The sequence below is a fragment of the Parasteatoda tepidariorum genome, chromosome 4 (genome assembly GCF_043381705.1).
Source record: "Parasteatoda tepidariorum isolate YZ-2023 chromosome 4, CAS_Ptep_4.0, whole genome shotgun sequence".
In the NCBI taxonomy this organism is placed as follows: domain Eukaryota; kingdom Metazoa; phylum Arthropoda; class Arachnida; order Araneae; family Theridiidae; genus Parasteatoda; species Parasteatoda tepidariorum.
Genome location: NC_092207.1, coordinates 84,477,957 through 84,496,141, shown reverse-complemented (window position 1 = coordinate 84,496,141; position 18,185 = coordinate 84,477,957). Strand labels below are relative to the sequence as shown.

At 28.4% G+C, this 18,185-nt stretch overlaps 2 protein-coding genes across 2 annotated transcripts in view; one reads left to right on the top strand and one right to left on the bottom strand.

Moving 5' to 3' along the window:
• LOC107452141 (ATP-binding cassette sub-family F member 1) overlaps positions 1 to 8,386 on the bottom strand; it is a 25,941-nt gene extending 17,555 nt beyond the window's left edge. The window contains exons 1-5 of the mRNA XM_016068453.3: positions 7,611 to 8,386; positions 6,007 to 6,192; positions 5,201 to 5,262; positions 2,388 to 2,510; positions 12 to 112 (exon numbers count right to left, since the gene is read on the bottom strand). Of these exons, the coding sequence (XP_015923939.1) occupies positions 12 to 112; positions 2,388 to 2,510; positions 5,201 to 5,262; positions 6,007 to 6,192; positions 7,611 to 7,740 (602 nt within the window). The 5' untranslated portion in view covers positions 7,741 to 8,386. The remainder of the gene's footprint in view (positions 1 to 11; positions 113 to 2,387; positions 2,511 to 5,200; positions 5,263 to 6,006; positions 6,193 to 7,610) is intronic.
• Positions 7,929 to 18,185, top strand: LOC107452133 (coiled-coil domain-containing protein 130 homolog). Its single transcript, XM_043039149.2, has 8 exons — positions 7,929 to 8,091; positions 9,230 to 9,282; positions 12,088 to 12,221; positions 14,331 to 14,505; positions 14,890 to 14,974; positions 15,058 to 15,230; positions 16,273 to 16,411; positions 17,754 to 18,185. The coding sequence occupies exons 2-8, from the start codon at positions 9,280 to 9,282 to the stop codon at positions 18,032 to 18,034; spliced, it is 990 nt and encodes a 329-aa protein (XP_042895083.1). The 5' UTR covers positions 7,929 to 8,091; positions 9,230 to 9,279; the 3' UTR covers positions 18,035 to 18,185.

Below are 18,185 nucleotides of genomic sequence, written 5' to 3'. Positions count from 1 at the left end.
AAACATCTTACCCATTAGGTCCTACAAGACCGTATCTTCGTCCATTAGTGATATGTAAACCAGCATTAATAAAAAGGTCTTTTCCTCTAGCAGATATTGAAAAATTATCCACCTAGACAAACAAATTTTGATATTAGGAAACACTGAAGGATTAGGAACATTGAAGTTATATATTTTAACTTTAAAATAATGAGAAAGGCAAAATATTTGTGGTAGGTATAAGTTAGCGCTGAGGAAATTTTCTGTTATATCAGAATTTATTATTTTGTTTATAATGTATATTAATTCTTAGGTGGTACTGAAATCGTAGTTCTCTTGGGAATCACCTAATTCTTAAAAAGAGTTAATTCTGACTAACAATGAGTGCGGTTGACTGGCCTGAAATTGTTTGTTTACATTACAGATTTTTTTTTCAAATAAAAGTTTTTTAACATTATTTTTCTCTTCTTTTGTTTTGCTTATAAATCCATGAAAATTGAACTACTGTTACTACATGTTCTATTTCAAAGAATTGCCGTTTACAAAAACAAATGCATGAAGGCAACTACCTGGCATTATGACATTAATTACTTAAGTTCATTATAATATTAATTTTAAAAAAATTCTGATTTCATTACTTCTGAAAAGAAATTTAGTTAATTTGAAACTTGTTTTATACCACTCAACTTAACAAGATATTCATATATTGATTGCATACATTACAATACACAATTTAATCAATGCATACCTGCCAACATTGGAGAAATAAAATAATGGAGATTTTACTAGCGACGTATTTTAGGCTACAAGTAAGGTTTGGATACATCACGCATAATCAAGTAAGTCAAAAAGAGAAATTAAAAATTGGAAATATTATAAGCACTTACAGATAGTGAAGAAAAAAACATGTATATAATTTTTAATCTCTAAATAAGATTTTTTTAAGCATTATTTATAATTACTTAAAATATAAACACTCAACATACTGCCTGGCAATAGCACCATCTGTTGAGGAATGAGAGAAGTATTTTTGCCATCATCAATTATTTTATTGGCAAAACTTTTTTTTAAAAATTTCTTTTACAAATACAGAGAAATTTGAGAATATACAGGTAAACAGGAGATAGTTGTAAAATACAGGATTCTTCATTAAAAAACAGGAGACTTGGAAGGTATGTCAATGATACTGAATTATAATGTACAAATAGCTTTGTATCCATTTCTAATTGAATAATTGGCAAAAAGCAACCATTTAAAATAATCATAAATGAGGGGAAAATATAAACACTTAGAATATTTCGACATCAACTTTAGAAAACCTCTTTTTAAAAATTCTGATTTTAGCTTTTAATGAGAAACCACATACATTCTGGTTTAAGAATTGTTATATTTAAAGAAACATAAGAATGCTTATACAATTATGTATCAAAACAAGGAAAAAAATAAGGAGTAATAAAAATAAAATAAGAAAAGATTTAAAAATTTAATCACTTTAATCTAAATTGTAAAGGAATAATTATATTTTACTACTAAAAGTTTAAAAGCAAGACATACAGTATTTTAAAACAAAAATGAAACTCTTGAATCAGTTGTGAAAATTTTTTTCCTATTTTTTTCTAACATAGTAAGAGCACACCCATGATTTTTACGAAAAACAAAGAAAAAGGTTTATTTTAATAAAATAAGAGTAAAATGAAACAAAGTAGACTATAAACATCTATATTTTATTTAAACATAACATCTATATTTTAACTTTTAACTGACATACTTATAAACTAATCACAGTAAGAGCAACTCACAATGCATAAAAATCATAGAACAATATAGTTTAACAGATCTTGACTCACACAATTGATTTCATGAAAAACTTTACTTACTTTCTACTTCTTGAAAACCTCAGAGATACCAATATGAATGAAGAATAATGTGAATATAACAAATAATATTCAAAAACTACCAAATAAATATTAAAATTTAAAACTTGATATAACATGGGAAAATAGAAAAATTATAACAGATTGAAACAAAACATTCTAATCTAATCTAGTTTAATCTGTTTTGATATTTTTAACATAATGACATAAATAAAATAATTATTTAGCATAAACTGACAAAGGTATGAAATATAAAGTGCATTAGATTCTTATTTATTTTAAATGTATAAATGATAGTACTGTCAGCATGATTATCCGTGGCAGTAATTCATGTGACACCTGATATTCAAGAACATGTTTCCTCTTCATATTTAATAACTTTGCAAAATATTTCAACATAAGTAATTTTTGTAAAGCTTCAGTACATTGCCTTATTTTATTTCTTACTTATACTAAGAAGACTTCCAGGTTTCTTAAATAATTAGAACAATGCATTGATAAAATACTAGAAAAAAATTATACATATGGAATTACCTTAATATCTATAGCATTTTCTAATTGCAGTTGCTGAGCTGCCGATTTTTCAGCCTGGGAAACTGTAAATTGATCATCTACTCCGCCACTACCCAATGCTTCAATCTGTCTTTGATACTCACTCTATTAAAAATAGATAAGCACTTATAACTTATACAATACTGAAATTTTAGAAACTATAGTATAAAATGTCTGCAAGAAAAAAAAATTTTAAAAATACTTTTTAATCATACTATTTTTATTTCAACATCATATAAAGCTACAAAATATAAAACATCAAAACAAAATAATAGAAATAAACAATTTAATTTTTAAAAAAATTATCAGTAATTTACTCATGAATCTGACAGGTCATACAGTCATGGAATACATAATTATTTATGGTAGAGATTTGTATTCCCTTAAAGCCTTTATTTGGAAAATTAGACCTAATGAATAGTTTTAATTATATATATAGTTCTCCCTAGGAATAAAAAAAGGGCAGGGCATTGCCTCTCAAAAAGGACACATAAGTTTTAAAAAGGCACTCATTCAACACTGCAAACATTTATCAAAATATGTACAAGGAGTGTTCAAATGAAAAGGTATGAAACGATGTAAAAATGTAACAGTTAAATATTTGCATATTTCGCCATGGGAGAACATAGCGAGACATCTAGGGATGCGATTGGAATCTCTTATCAAAAGCGGCAGTGCGCATAAAGACAGGACGGCGTTCGCGTTGCAAAATTCGAGGAGCAGAGAGGTGTTATCCAATTTCAAACAGCGCCGACCACTACGCAGGTCCATCAAGAACAAAAGACCGAGGCTGCTCACGGAGCGTGTGGTTCTGCTCCATGATAGCGCGTGCTCACGCGTCTCCAGAGCCACACGCATGGATCTGGCCAAGTTCAAGTGGGAGACGTTGGAACATCCGCCCTACAGTCCAGACATGTCGCCTTGCGATTTCCATGCGTTTGGGCGACTGAAGAAACACCTGTAAGGGAAGGGCTTCAACTCAGACGACGTACTCAAGGACGCTGTGAAGGACTGGGCTCGTCACCGCCACAGGAATACCGGGAACAAGGAATCCTGCGGCTTGTTCATCAGTGGGGATCGTTGGTGCTCAGGCCTATGGTGTATATTTTGAATAAAGTCTACATTTGTACCCACCGTGTCGTTTTGTACCTTTTCATTTGATCACCCCTTGTAATATTATGTAATAACTGAATTTTATCTTCCACAATTTTTAAATTAATTCTTATACAATTTTATGTGTATATTTCAAAAAATGGTTCTCTCTCATTACCAGAATAAGAAAAAAAATTGCAGTTTGTGAAAATAATTAAAGGAATGCTAATAGGTAATCTCAGGTCATAATTTTTCTTTGAAAAAAGTAAATTTAAAAAAAAATTATTAATTGATAAATAACATAAAAGATTTTTATATAATTTAAAACAAAATTTCCCGGCGTCGGCTACCGACCAGTGTCATGGAAGCTTGAAGTGATGGTATGGCACTGGATTGTCTTAGGGGTTAAGTAATACAACTCTAAGGCACGTGCATGTTATTTTATTTTATATATATGTCCTTGAAAAGTCAACCCAATTTTTTTAGGGGTTTACGACTACTAATATTCAACTCCGTAGCCTTGTAATTTTGAACCAATCCAGAAGACAAGGAAACTCCTGGATCAGTACCCCCAGAGGTATTGATTTGTTACGGGAACATGGAGGGCTTTGCGACTCGACAGATTTAATGTGCAACAGTCAGCATTTACTACATGAGGAGTCTTCGGTCAGCGGGGATCGAACCCACAAACTGTTGGACTAGTGCCCTACCAATCAGGCTATTCCTGCCTTGGGCATGTTATTTACAATATCTTCACTCCTTATCTTTTCGACAGCTAGAAAATTTTCTACAGTCAATAAAATATGTTGTGGTATCATTTAACTAAAATTTGCACAAGTCATATAGGGTAGGGGTGCTCAACCTGCCAACCGTGGGCCACATGCAGCCCATTGACTGTTGATATGCTACCCGCGGAAGCTTCTGAATGCAAGGAATTTTTTTTTTTAGAAAAATACTGAATTTAATTTTGTGCTATAATGGATTTGTTTCAATTTTTGACTTTTGCTTAAACATTATAAATTTTCTTTCATAAAAATACTTCATTCAAATTTATATTACTCTAGAAAATATGTACATATATTTTTTTTCACTTTCACTCTGTAAGCTCTACATTATTATTTCCTTGGTTAGAATTCATACCTCCCTCCTTTATATTTAATTAAATATATATTTATATATACAATTATTGTGAAAAAAAGAAATTTATTTTATTTTATTAAAAGTATTTAATTTTCTGCTTATTTGTTATTAAGTTTACTGATAAAAAAAACTTACTGCTTCGAACACTAACGTTTCTATAAAAATCCTCATATATGCCGCTAACATGACTAAATATGCATGCGACCCTTCGTTAATCTACCCGCTGTGCAAGTGACCCTTCACTTAAAAAGGTCGTGCACTCCTAATATAATGGTATTTGTGATATCAGATATCACGCACCCGCCTTAGAAACATATCAACCCTCCCCGATATACTTAGTTGCCGATTTCGGTTTGATTTTTAGACTAACGTGCATCTGAATTTAAAAATATCTGAGATAGTTAACATTGCATTTAAATGTCCAGCAGAAAACGAATAATACAGAAGAAATAAAGATAATCAAGGTATGTTATACCATAAAATATAAATATTTTATGCAAGCTTATGCAATGCTGAGTTACATTAATTAACAATGTATAATAATTCAAATTGATATTTCTTACTTGTTTCTTCAACTTTTTCTTTTCTTTATGAGAAAGTTTAACTTTAGGCTTCTGCTCTTCCTCTGTAAAATTTAAATCAATATTTCAGTTTATAAACAAGATATTCCAAGAAAATTATAACGTTTTTAAATGGAAAGAAGACTTCCAATCCTTTCTTAAAATAAAACTTAAAACGTTAGATAGTTGTGGGTTTGTCTGTGTATTGAAAATGTGCATACCGTTTAAGAACATTTTAGCTTTGAGTGCTATCAGTCAACTTAGAAACTTTAAAAATGCTTAATCTGTCAAAGACCAAAATGCACATTATTTTGGGTATGGATGATACACATAAAAATGTTTTTTTGAAAGTGCATGAATTAATGCATATCAAATGGTACCAAGTTCTTGCAAAATATAAAAGTTAGTTACATAAAAAATTAATCTTAAGAAAATGTACTAGAAGGTTTTTTCTCTGTATCCTCAAAATTGTTTATCATTAAACTCTTTAAGGGATCTTAGCAAAATTGGACTGAAATTTTCTTGCTATGTACTATTTTCCAGTAAAACAACTATGAGGAAACCAGTTTTTCGAGACGAGAATCATCAGCACTAGCTTAAAGTTTAGAAAAAACCAGTAGTGTTCAGGGTATTAAAACTTTGTTTCTAAATTTTTTTTAAAAAAAAAAAACTAGTACTGTTAACCCTAGTTTTGTAAACAAATATTTTTTCTCAATTATCCTATAACTCAAGTTATTATATGCACAGTTTCATCAATTTAGATAGTATTTTTATTAAAAAAATATAGAAATTTCTGTAAAACTAGTAACCTTTTTGAGAATCAGCATCCTGACTAGATTGAGAGCCAGTTTCTTCAACATCACTGTCTAAATTTTCCTCATCATCACTTTGATTATTGGAAACAGGACTTTTCACGACTTCAGGAGTTTTTTTCTTCGAAGTTTTTGATTTTGACTTCTTTTTATCTTTTGAAGAAGGAATAACATCTCCATCACCTAAATTAAATATATATATATATAGACATATATATACTGTAATTTATAAAAATATAAGATAAATCAATAAATCTGAAATTTCCTATAAAAGTTGAATTTTAGATAAATTTTTCCTCTCCTGCTGCGTCATAACAGGTTTCTTTACCCTAAATATAGTAAAGGTCAGTTATAACAATCCACAATGGTAGATGGAAGTTTTGTTATAAAGCTTGATTCTATAAAACCACACTTACTTAAAGTTAAAATGGCGATAACAAAGACAAGTTGATTTAAACTAGTCAACATCTCTATTTGTATGATATGATTTGCATGAAAAGAAAACTTAATGAAAATTAATCTGGCCCACTGCCCTGTTGCGGGGTTTTGGCTACCAACAACACACAAAAAAATTTAACAATTGTTTTGTCAGTTTCTATTACTAATAACACTTAATTAAAAAGAAATTTAGAACTTTTAAATGTGTCAAATAGCCTGCTGAATCTAAAAAATGTCTTTGGGTACTTTAAAATAATTGTGCCACTCAAGTACTCATTCATAAGCTATATTACCAGCAATAAAAAAATATTGCTTTCAAAAACAATTATAATTTTACTGAAAAACGCTATAATTAACCAAATCAGTGAATTTTCATTGCCCAAAATAGTGGCATTTCTACAACAGTACCTGTTAAAGCTAATTACCAAAGCCAAAAATCTTCTACACTTGGATAAAATCTAAATAAAATGCACAGTGATTTGCCAGGGGAGACAATGAGTAATACTTTTAGAATTCACTCTTTCTGTAATATTTTCTTTTAGTTTATTATTTGCCACTGTCTGGTTGTTGTCAAAATTAGCTGACTCTTTTGAAGTAGGTATTTAATATGGAAACTCCTATACGAAATAAATAAATGTTGTATGCAAAATGAGTGTTTGGCACTCTGACAACTTTTCTACTAAGCAATGTGAACATTTTTACTACATTAAAAGCCATTGAAACATTACTTTAAATAGCTTAGACCAAATTTTATCATTAAATTACACTTAACAGTGAGAGCTATTTATTTATTTTTACCTTAATAAAATAGATTGCAATTCACAATTTAAACAATGAAATTTGGTGTCACCAATCTATTTAGGTTACGAATCATTGATCTTTTACATACTTACAGGTAAAATTAAAGAAAACGAATTTTTTAAAACTTCGGACAGTCAATTATTTAAAAAATACATTTTTTACCTTGTATAAGTCGTTATTTAGTGTAACATACAGATGAAAAAAATTTGTTAACATCGTTGATATGTTTTTACGTAATTTTTTTAAAGAATTTTTAATGATTTATCAAATACACAAGTTTTACTAGTAATAAAAGTACACGGATATACAAAGTTATAAAGAATAAACAATAAAAAAAGCTTAATAATGAGTGGATTATATACCATCATCTAATGTGTCATCGTTATTTAGATCTAATTGTTCGAAGTCGTCATCAATATCATTATCCTTGGAACTGGCTTTTGAATTTTGATCGGTGTCTTTCTTTGTTGGCTTCGATTTCTTTTTAGGCATTTTTATTTAATTGTAAATAAACTACAGTCGAATAAATATTTATGATTTTCCTAAACAACACATGCGGTGTTGCAAACGTTAACAAAAAGAAATTTTTGCGTTCGTGATGTTCCACTTTTTCGTTCTGAACACGCCTTCTGCTCTTTTTGAGCCTTTTTATTGGCTGGCCAATTTGCAACAATATAGTTAGGTTAAGCGATAAACTTTAGTGCTTTCAAAATGAAATTAAGTTCTTTTGAAAAAGATGCAATCAATCCATCAGTTCAATCAGCAACTATCATTATTTGATTTATTTACAATTTGTTACAGATTACGTTGTATTTCTTTAAATTTTTACCATAATATGAAATCGTAGGTTTTTACTTGTTTTCATTTTATTTATTTTGATGCATTAATATTTTTTACATTTCCTAAAATATCCCCAAAATAAAAACCTCCTTGCCTGGAAGAAAGTTTCACTTTTTGTCTCCTTTAAAAATAAAAATAAAATATTTTATTGCAACATCTTTTTCATTTTTCAAAGCATCAATAACTAGCAATAGTTATTGAAGTAACTTATTATAATATTAATCTTAAATTAAGTCAGAAATATGGAAGCAAACTTCCTGAGCAGATGACCATAATACCATGCGTTATAAATGACCATACGTTTTCATTAACGCAAACACGAAACAAACTACAGATAATTTTCACTTCTGATTTATTTTCTTAGAACTAGTGTTTTTTTTTCTTCTAAAATATATAAGGTTTTTAATGCTCTTTTTTAGTACAGTAGCTTTTTTTCAAATTTGCTATTGAAGGTTTTTTTTTGACAAATGACTGATCATTTCTGTATATACAACCTTTTTTTTTTGTTTTGATGTAAGCAATGATGTTAATTTCTTTATGTGTAATAGATAAAAAAAAAATCAATTTTTCATTGAAAAGCTGCTGTTTGTTTTAAAGTATTATTAAAGCATTCAGAGTAATAAAATATTGCCTGTTACAAAGTCTTATTGCTATAGTTATTTATTAAAAATAACTCTGTTTTTAATCAATTTTAAAAAAATACATGTTACAGTGTTTTCCAAGCTTAATACAAAAATGTGTTACCTAAAGTTAGGAACCATGTACCATCAGATATTCTGGATGCCTGTCAGAGCACTTACATACACCCATTGTGCATTTGTTGCCTACAGCTTATTAGAACTTTTATGATTCTAGGCAAATTAGAAATTAGCCAATATTGCTCTTTAATCATATTTTTTTTTAAATGAAGCTAATTTTACAATTTGTTTTAAAAATTAAAAAATCAGTTCAATGAGCTCTCATCTTAGCAATAAAGTGGGTAGTACTTACTATGAAATAATTGATTTTGAAATGAATAAAATTTAAATCTATGTAATCAACAAAAGTTTATTTATTAAGATGATACAAAATTAAATTAAGTCCTTGAAAATTTAATTTTTCTTATTGCATGTAATCATTCCCATGTTTATTTATTTTTCAGCAAATGAAATAAGGTTCATCGCTGTTGTGCTTCTCCTTAAATAATCAAAAATGGTAATCTTTTTTTTTTTTCATTTTTGTTCACAGTTATTACTGACATTTTATTTATAAAAATAATAAGCAAACAGCTTTGTTGTTTGTATCTGAGTAACTGTTAATGTTATTATTTTTTTTTCAAAAGTTAATATATAAAATATATGTAATTTGCTATGTTTTCCATGAGATTTTAAGTAGTGTGAATTAAAATAAAATCGTTCTCTTAAAATGAATAAATAATATTTGAGCAATGTCATATTCATATTTACATATACAGTAGAGTCTCGAAAATCCGAGGTAATTGGGGCTGACACTACCTCGGATTACTGAAAACTCGGATTTTCCGAAAAAGAAAATTTTTAATTACTACAAATGAAATTAAATAAAATGATCATATTACCTTAAAATCCTTTATTCTTTAGTATAATGACGTAAAAGATTCTTTACAATTTAAAAAAATTGTCAATTTTTTGTTGCTTCAGTATATTACTTCTCTTTGTTGATGCGATAGTCAGCCAACGCTTCAAAAGCAAAACATCTGCAGGGGTGGCTTCAGTTTGCTGTTCTACATGTTTTAAGGGATGAGATGGAGCGTTATCTAAAAACAAAATTGCTTTGCAAGGCAAATTTTTTTTTCTCAATGCCTTCCGTGTTTCTGGAACAAAATGTTCTGAAAACCATTGTTTGAAAATTTCTCGATTCATCCATGCACTTTTCTGATTTGGGTAATGTACTGGTAAGGCTTCTTTAGTGATGTTTTTTAAGGCTCTAGGTTTGGCAGATTTCCCAATCACAGTCAGTTTCATTTTATGATTTCCAGATGCATTGGCGCATGCTAAAATGGTTAATCGTTCCTTCCGTTTTTTGTGACCTGGAGCTGAATTTTCCTCTTTTGAAGCAAGGGATTTTGAGGGCAACATCTTAAAGTTCAAACCTGTTTCGTCACAGTTATATAACTGGTCAGGTGTGAGCTTTTCCGTCAATATAATGTCTTCAATCCGTTTTTGAAATGCCTGCACAGCTGACGTATCTGCCGAGAGTATTTCACTGCAAATATTTAGTTGACGTACACCATATCGTTTTTTCCAACGGTCTAACCAACCAACGCTTGCTGCGAAATCTTCTTCTCCTTCTTTGAACTGATTTCTGAAAAACGCAGCTTTTTCCTGAAGGATAGGGCTACTTATAGGAGTACCTTTGCCACGCTTTTGGTTGCTAGGGGGAAAATTTGGCACCTCGAATTTAGCGGAACCTCGGACTTCTGAGACTCGAACTTACGAGACTCTACTGTACATTAATATCAACAACAAAAATGATTAAATGTAAAAAAAATTATAAAAAGCTATTTTTGTTATAATTATTCATAATCAGAATAACAAGCAGTTTGTTTTATTTTATCAGTGTAAATTAATAAATAAAAATACAAGTGCATAAAGTTTAGAATCTAGATAAATCCAGCTTGCATCAAATAAATATGATATTCATAGAGCATAAAATATTTTACTTTTTATTAATGTTACTCAATGTTTTAAAAAATAATAATGATTATAAACATCATTGACCAAATGACACTTAAATGTATGACTGAATTATATTATTTTGTGTTTCTTACATTAGAATAATAAACACTTCCATTAGTTTATTTTTATCACAGTTCTTCACGAACGAAAAAATGTGTTGACTTTGAAAGAAAAGTGTAGATAGTTTCTATTTATGCCTTTGCTCTATAATTTTATATTTGAATTTGAGACAAAAATCGACAAAAAATATTTCATTAATTTTAACTTATTTATTTTTAATAACGACTTTTAAGAAATAGATTATAGTTAAAACAAGAATTGATATGTGTATAAATAGAGATACTTTTACATGTTGAATGCAATTTTTTTTGGTTTATGCGATTCTTTACTACATTTGTATTGATATCATAATATGCAATTTCAAAATTGTATGCTAAAATTAATGAAGCATTAAAAAAAACGAAATTATTCTATTAAATTCTTCTCAATAAATATTGAAGGAATAAGTATACCCTTAATTATTACAATCTTTGAATCTGTCATTATAATCACTTGTATCCCTTAAAATATTTCTTGTCAAATAATATCTGGTCTCTTTTACAGTCTTGTATTCCAAGAAAAAGTTCAGACATTTACTAATTATTTTTAAAACTAAACGATTAAAGAAAAATTTAATGACTTTTGTAGTGGAATAGGAAAAAGTACCTTAATTTTCCTTACCAATCATACAAATGTTTAAATTAGTCTGATATCTCTGAATCAGAACTTTGCTTTAAAAAATCGCAAAACTAAAAAGAATGTAAAGAATTATAAATTGTCTATTTTTATAAGAAAATTTCTCTACTTCTACAATCAAATCTTCAAAAACTTTAAACTTAGTAAAATTAAAGTAAAACAAGGCGTTCTCGCAACAAAACTGGAAGTCATAGCCTAGGTAGTTGTGGAAGTTAAGAATTCACAATTTTGTGTTTAACAGCCTATTTGTGGAAATGTGATCAGCATTGTGCACAAGCGGCCTTTATTTTCCAGACAAGCTGGCTCCACCTCTATTCCACTGAGGATTGAACTCCAGTCATCTCTAATACTTCATTTTGTGCTGAAGAATGTAAAATGTTTAAATTATTTTGATGAAATCACAAATTTATATTATATAATAAAAATTTCCTATTTCAATTTCTATTGTACTGAAATATGTTGTATTGATACATTTTGTTAATAAAGTTGTTAGTTGTTTTAGCTATTTAAATAGAGGTTGATCTGTAATTAATTTTTGAACTGTTATTAATTTCAAGTTTTTTCATAGGCTGAACGAAAAGCAGTTAATAAATATTATCCACCAGACTGGACACCCTCTAAAGGATCCATCAACAAATTTCGGGGGACACATGCCTTACGTGAAAGAGCTCGAAAATTGCACCTGGGCATTCTTATCATTAGGTATACTTTCAACTTGATTCCAAAAAGTTGCTTAGTTTTCAAATGTTCTCAGGGAAATCAAAAAATGAGAAATATTTTGTTTCATTTTCATAAATGTGTTTGGTTTTACCATGATTATAAGATTTTTACTTTAAGCATTCTTCTGTAACTGATCATTTGACTCATAGACTGTAAACTAAAAACAGGCTTATTTATTATTATATTTCTTTTATTTATCGAAGTAGGGAAGGTACTGGAAAATACTTATTTAAATAATGCTAAGTGACAAAACTTAAAATTCGTAATCTTTGAGCATGTTAAAGTGTTACTCCTAAAACTGGCAAAAGTTGTTAGTCTATTAGAAGGATTTTTAAGATTTGATGCCAAGTTAATTTGTTCAGTAACACAATACCTTTAATATTCAGACATTAAAGATTTCCTCAAATTCATGATTTTCCTCTTTTTTTTCTTCTTTTTTTTTTTGTATATAATTTTCCTTTCTTTTTTTAATACATTTCTGATAATGCTTAAAAATAACTGTTTTGCCCAAAATATTTTATCACATACTTTTTAAAATATGTAAAAATAATTATATAAAACTTTAAATATATTGATTAATAAGGATTGAAATCAGGCTCCAGCAATTTTGAATTTTCAATGTTGCTTATTAGAGGATTAGTCTAATTTGTCAATCAAACTAAGGTTTCTTCTGTCAGTTTTGCTACCTAATTCTTTTTTTATTTATGATGGTTTTATCAATCTTATTTAATTGAAATTTTATGTTACAAATAGTCTATTATACCAAAATAGTTGAAACACTTTTTAAATGCTATATTTTCTGGCCTCTTGATCTATTAGTGATGCAGTGTTTTCACTACAGCGCGAGAACACGAGAATCTCGCATATATTTTTCTTTTCTCGCAATAAAAAATGATTAACGCGAGAAGTTCGCACACTCTATTAATCAATTTCAAAATGCACGGATTTTGGAAAAAAATTCGTCTTTTGCCATTTTGAATAAAATCCGCTTCACTTTTCTTTCTTGATCTTTCATTATTTTGAACATCGGTTCTTGTTATCTAGCTTCCCTATTTATCAGTATTGTTCAGAATCGGTGCGAACAGCAGAACCCCCCCCCCTGAACCACGGAACCCCGTTCAGAACACATTTCTCTGCAACCACGTGTTCACCGTAGATAAGGTTTCTTCATGTAAGACGTTTGCATTTTTTGTGCATGAATGTAAGATGGACAAATACCTTGTTAAGGCGACATCTTCTACTCTGTAATGCACAAATGAAAATGAAACGAATGTCGGTAGAAACGGTCAAACCGAAACAAATGCGGATATTTTTCAGCCAAATAAATGTAATAGCCGATGAAAAAGTAGATATAGAACATTTTCCATATGATGATGCAGCAAAAATATTCAATTAGAAGATGTGAAAGATGTATTATAATTAAAGAAATCATTTTTTTCCCAGTCGATTCGTGTTTTTTTAATTTTTAGAAATCTCACTTAACTTTTTGAAATCTCACCCTGTTTTTGAGAAAGGGTGAGAAATTCTCTCCCATTTTTTTTCTGCAATGAATACACTGTGATGTATCAATACTCTTGTTAAAAGTTTCAATAAAATTCTATAAATGATGTACTATTGTATTTGATATACTTTTCCACTCATAAAGCTGCATTTAAACAAAAATAACGTTAGTTAAGACTGTACATAAAATACTCTTCTTAATTGTTTCTCAAACTCATTCTCCTTTTTTTTATTCTTTCATATTTTTAAGATAGCATTTCATATTTATGTTCATACCATAGGAACAAATAATTTTTTTTTAAAAAACCTAACATATTAAAAATATCATATGATAATTAATATTTAAATTATTTGGTTTTTAAATTATTCTTGTGGTGTTTTGATATAACTTGATGCATTTTCTAAACTACCATAAGTTATGCTTAAATAAAAATATTATCAAAGATAATTAAATCTACAATTTTGCAACTTTTTTTAATTTTCATTTCTTTAATTAATTTTCTATTCTAATTCTTTAATTAATTTCATTACTTTAATTAATTAACTGAAAATTAAGAATAAATAAAAATATTTTTTTAATGTTTCTCTCAGGTTTGAAATGCCTTACAATATTTGGTGCAATGGCTGTGAGAATCACATTGGAATGGGTGTACGGTATAATGCTGAAAAAACTAAAGTTGGGATGTACTATTCTACACCGATTTATAAGTTTAGGATGAAATGTCATCTGTGCCCTAATCATTTTGAAATTCAAACAGATCCTCAAGTAAGTTTCTTTAAAAATAGGTTTAACTATTTTATATCACTCTTTTTTTTAAAAAAATTAACTATTCTGAAAATTTGTAGTTTTTTTTTTTTTTTTTTTTCATATTTTCTGAGAATGTATGTTAAAAACTGCTTAGCACTCCTTCTTTGTTCTTAATTCCCTGTAGATTCTAGCTCAAATTTAGCATAGCACATTTAATGAAGTTATTATTTTTTTTTTAGAAAGTTTTTGTCTCTAACTTTTTTAGTAATTAATTTTAGTCATGAATCTACATTATTCAGTTTATTCCATGCGTTAAAGTAGGTTACTTCAAGTAACAGATTAAGAAACTTTCTATTAAATTATTTATTTTAAAAAATATTACAATTATTCTATCTTTTTTAGAACTTGGATTATGTGATATTAGAAGGAGCTAGACGCCAAGAAAGAAGATGGGATCCTACTCAAAATGAACAAATTGTTCCTGAAGGTTGTAAACATTTAATGTAATATTTCTTCTTTTATCATTGAACCTTTTTTAATGCTTATTAACTATCATATTCTGTCTTCTAGATAAGGATGTGAGTAAAAAGTTAATGACAGATAGCATGTTTTCCTTGGAACATGGCGTGAAAGATAAAGAAAAGCAAAAAAGTGTTGCACCAACCATTTCAGAACTTGAGGAATATAAAGAAAAATGGAAGGATGATTATCTTTTGAACAAAGCACTCCGCCAACAATTTAGGGTATTTCTTTTCACAACTATGTTAAATTATGTTATAAGTTGACCTTTTGGTTAACTTAAGTATTAAAATATATCATTTTAATTACTATATTTGTTTTAAATTGCTGCATAAACTGATCAATTTTATTCATCAGTGTTATTTGTTTGTTATTTAAATGTGTGAAGAATTAAGTTTTGAGAAAAGTTTAAAAAAAAAATATTTTGATTTTTAGGCACATAAGACTCATAATTTGTTTAATTGTTGGAGGGGGGAATTCAGATTATAATTAAAATGAATGCATAACTTCTTAGAAAACATTTTTATATGTAACTTCTTATTTTATGTAAGTCAATGCTTCAAAACAAGCTACATTTACTATAATTTGATTTAATGGATTCTTGAATTGATAAATATTTAAGCATTATTTTTTATTCTTTGCCAAAACTACCCAGCAATAGCTAATATTCAAATGACAAATATTTCTAGTTACTTTCAGTAAGAATAAAAAACATCTTACTTTTATATACGAAAAATATTTATAATATAAGTTGTAAAATATATTTAAAATAAAAAGATTTACAGGAATGGACTATTTAAAGTAAAACACTCAGGCAATTACTATGAAAAATATTGAACTTCTTGTACTATAACTATATTTCTCATATCACATTAACGTTAAGTTTCCTATACCTTTTGATTTTTGAAATCTAAAATATTTGTCATTTAAATATTATTTGTTGTCAGATTATTTTGATTATTCATAGTGCAACATTTAGCATTGTAACATAATTTCATTTTACTTAAACACCTATAATTTTACTATTTTAAAATTTTCTCAGAGTTCAATTAGGTTCCTGAGATTAACAATATAAAGTTTTAAGTTAGAGTAAAGAACCATGTTTTTTTTTCTTCTTATCCTTTATAATTTGTTTTCTGTGTAACCATGCGTCTATGGATTTCAGATAGATAATAATTGAGTTTATTTCTTGTCAAACAATTTTATAAAGTTCTTTATCCTATTCTTGAACTTGAATTAAGAATATTTATATTTCTTACATTTAAGGAACGTAAAAAGGAGCAAATGAACACTGATGCAAAAGACAATGCTATTAGACAGAAGTCCTCTTTAGAAATCAAACTTTTGCCTGAGACAGATGAAGACAGAAAGTTAGCAAGCCTGTTGAAATTTACACCTTTGCAAAGTGAGTTTATTTAAAATTTAATCCCTGTACTATCATTATCAATACTGACTACCTTGACTATAATTATCAATATGATAAGTACATAAATTGTTTCTTCTCCCATCAACAATGGCACTAGAATTAAAGTGATAGTAAAATTAATATTTTTCCTCTGGCTAAAATTTTAAAATTTCCTCTGGCAAATATTGAACTTTAGTACATGAACCTGTCCTGTGTCTACTTGCTGTTAGGTGTCATTGTTTGGTGCGAAGCACCCCATCGTTTAATGTTACCTTTATTTTTATTATTCTTGTTGAATCAAGCAAATGTGTGATCACTTCCTTCACATAGTGAATGTTTGCACAATTTACTTTTTTACTAATTATAATTTTTATGGATATAAAACTTAAATATTGTTCATATGGTTCCGTAACATAAATTACTATTGAGTTTTTACTGCATTGAATGGAACCCTTAAATTCATACAAAGAGCTTATTTCAATATGATAAGTTACATTTTCAAATTATTCAGGAGTTCACACATCACAGTTTTAACGTAATTAATTAGATGTTTCTTAATATTTGTGCTGCGCTTGGAGAAATTCTGAATACAAAAGAAAGTTGAATAAAAAAGTGAATTATAAAATATTTAAAACTTTTGATTTTAACACACATTCTTTTTCTTTTTAGCACAAACAATAAATATCCAACAATTGTAACAGATAGCTGTTAATTTTCTGTAAGTTCAGGTGAATACTAAAAGTTCCTCAATGTTTAAGATGTTTTGAGGCCTCCCACAAATCTTGACACTGGTTGTTGTTTTGTTTCACTGTTTTTATCAGTATTACTTTATAATTCTTCAAACTTTGAAACCATTTATTGAACCAGTGACATCATTGGTTTCAACATTTTCATCAATAAAACCTGATGTTTCAGGTATTCATCCCAAACGCTTATGTATCCTCCTTTTCTTCTCCATAATTAGAATTATGAGTATTTTTAAGTGAAATAATATTGATAGAATTTTTGGTGGGGGAATCTGCTAGTTTCAAAAATGATCTAGAGTGGTATTATAAACATTATAGGAATAGCGTTTGTGACAGGACCATTAAAACAAGACAATACAAACACCAAAACAAAAGACACAGGTAGAATGGACTGGGGTTTCACTTTACAAACCACTTAAAATTGCTGTGAGTTATTCACGTAACCTTCAGCGTAACCTTCTATGTAAAACTGACCTTCAGTCATGTAAATTTAAAAGCATTAAGAGACAAAATGTATTTTTATGTTTTAATAGTTTATGATAAACCAAACAATAATAGTAACTCCAGTCTTCATATTTTGTTTGTTCTTTCTTTAGCTCTTGAAGAAAGACAGAAATTGAGAAGAACGGAAATGATTTCAAGTCCAATTTTTCCACAATCTAAAGAAGCGTATGGCTTATCAAATTTAATCCGAGAAGCAAAAGTACAATCTCTGCTGAAACCTTTAAAAAAAACTGAGTTGGGGATCACTGTCAAAAGCAAAATCTCGCAGAATGAACTATCATCTACCAATGTTTCCCAAAGTTCAAAAAATTCCATGGATAATGCACCTTCTTTGGTTGCTCTGGATTATGATTCATCTGACTCTAATAGCTGAACAATTGCTTATAGTATATGCATCATGTACATATTTTTAAAAAACGTTAAAATTTATTTATGTCCATTATTTTAAGTTATGGGTGACTAATGTAAAAATAGTGTATCCTATACTGTGTTATTATTAAACAATAATGTGTTGGCTGTTGCAA

What these genes read in the sequence shown, in the direction of transcription:
- LOC107452133 (XM_043039149.2), top strand. An exon ending in CTGGGCATTCTTATCATTAG is followed by an intron (nt 12,222 to 14,330) that starts GTATACTTTCAA and finishes TGTTTCTCTCAG; the next exon opens with GTTTGAAATGCCTTACAATA. An exon ending in GAAATTTACACCTTTGCAAA is followed by an intron (nt 16,412 to 17,753) that starts GTGAGTTTATTT and finishes TTCTTTCTTTAG; the next exon opens with CTCTTGAAGAAAGACAGAAA.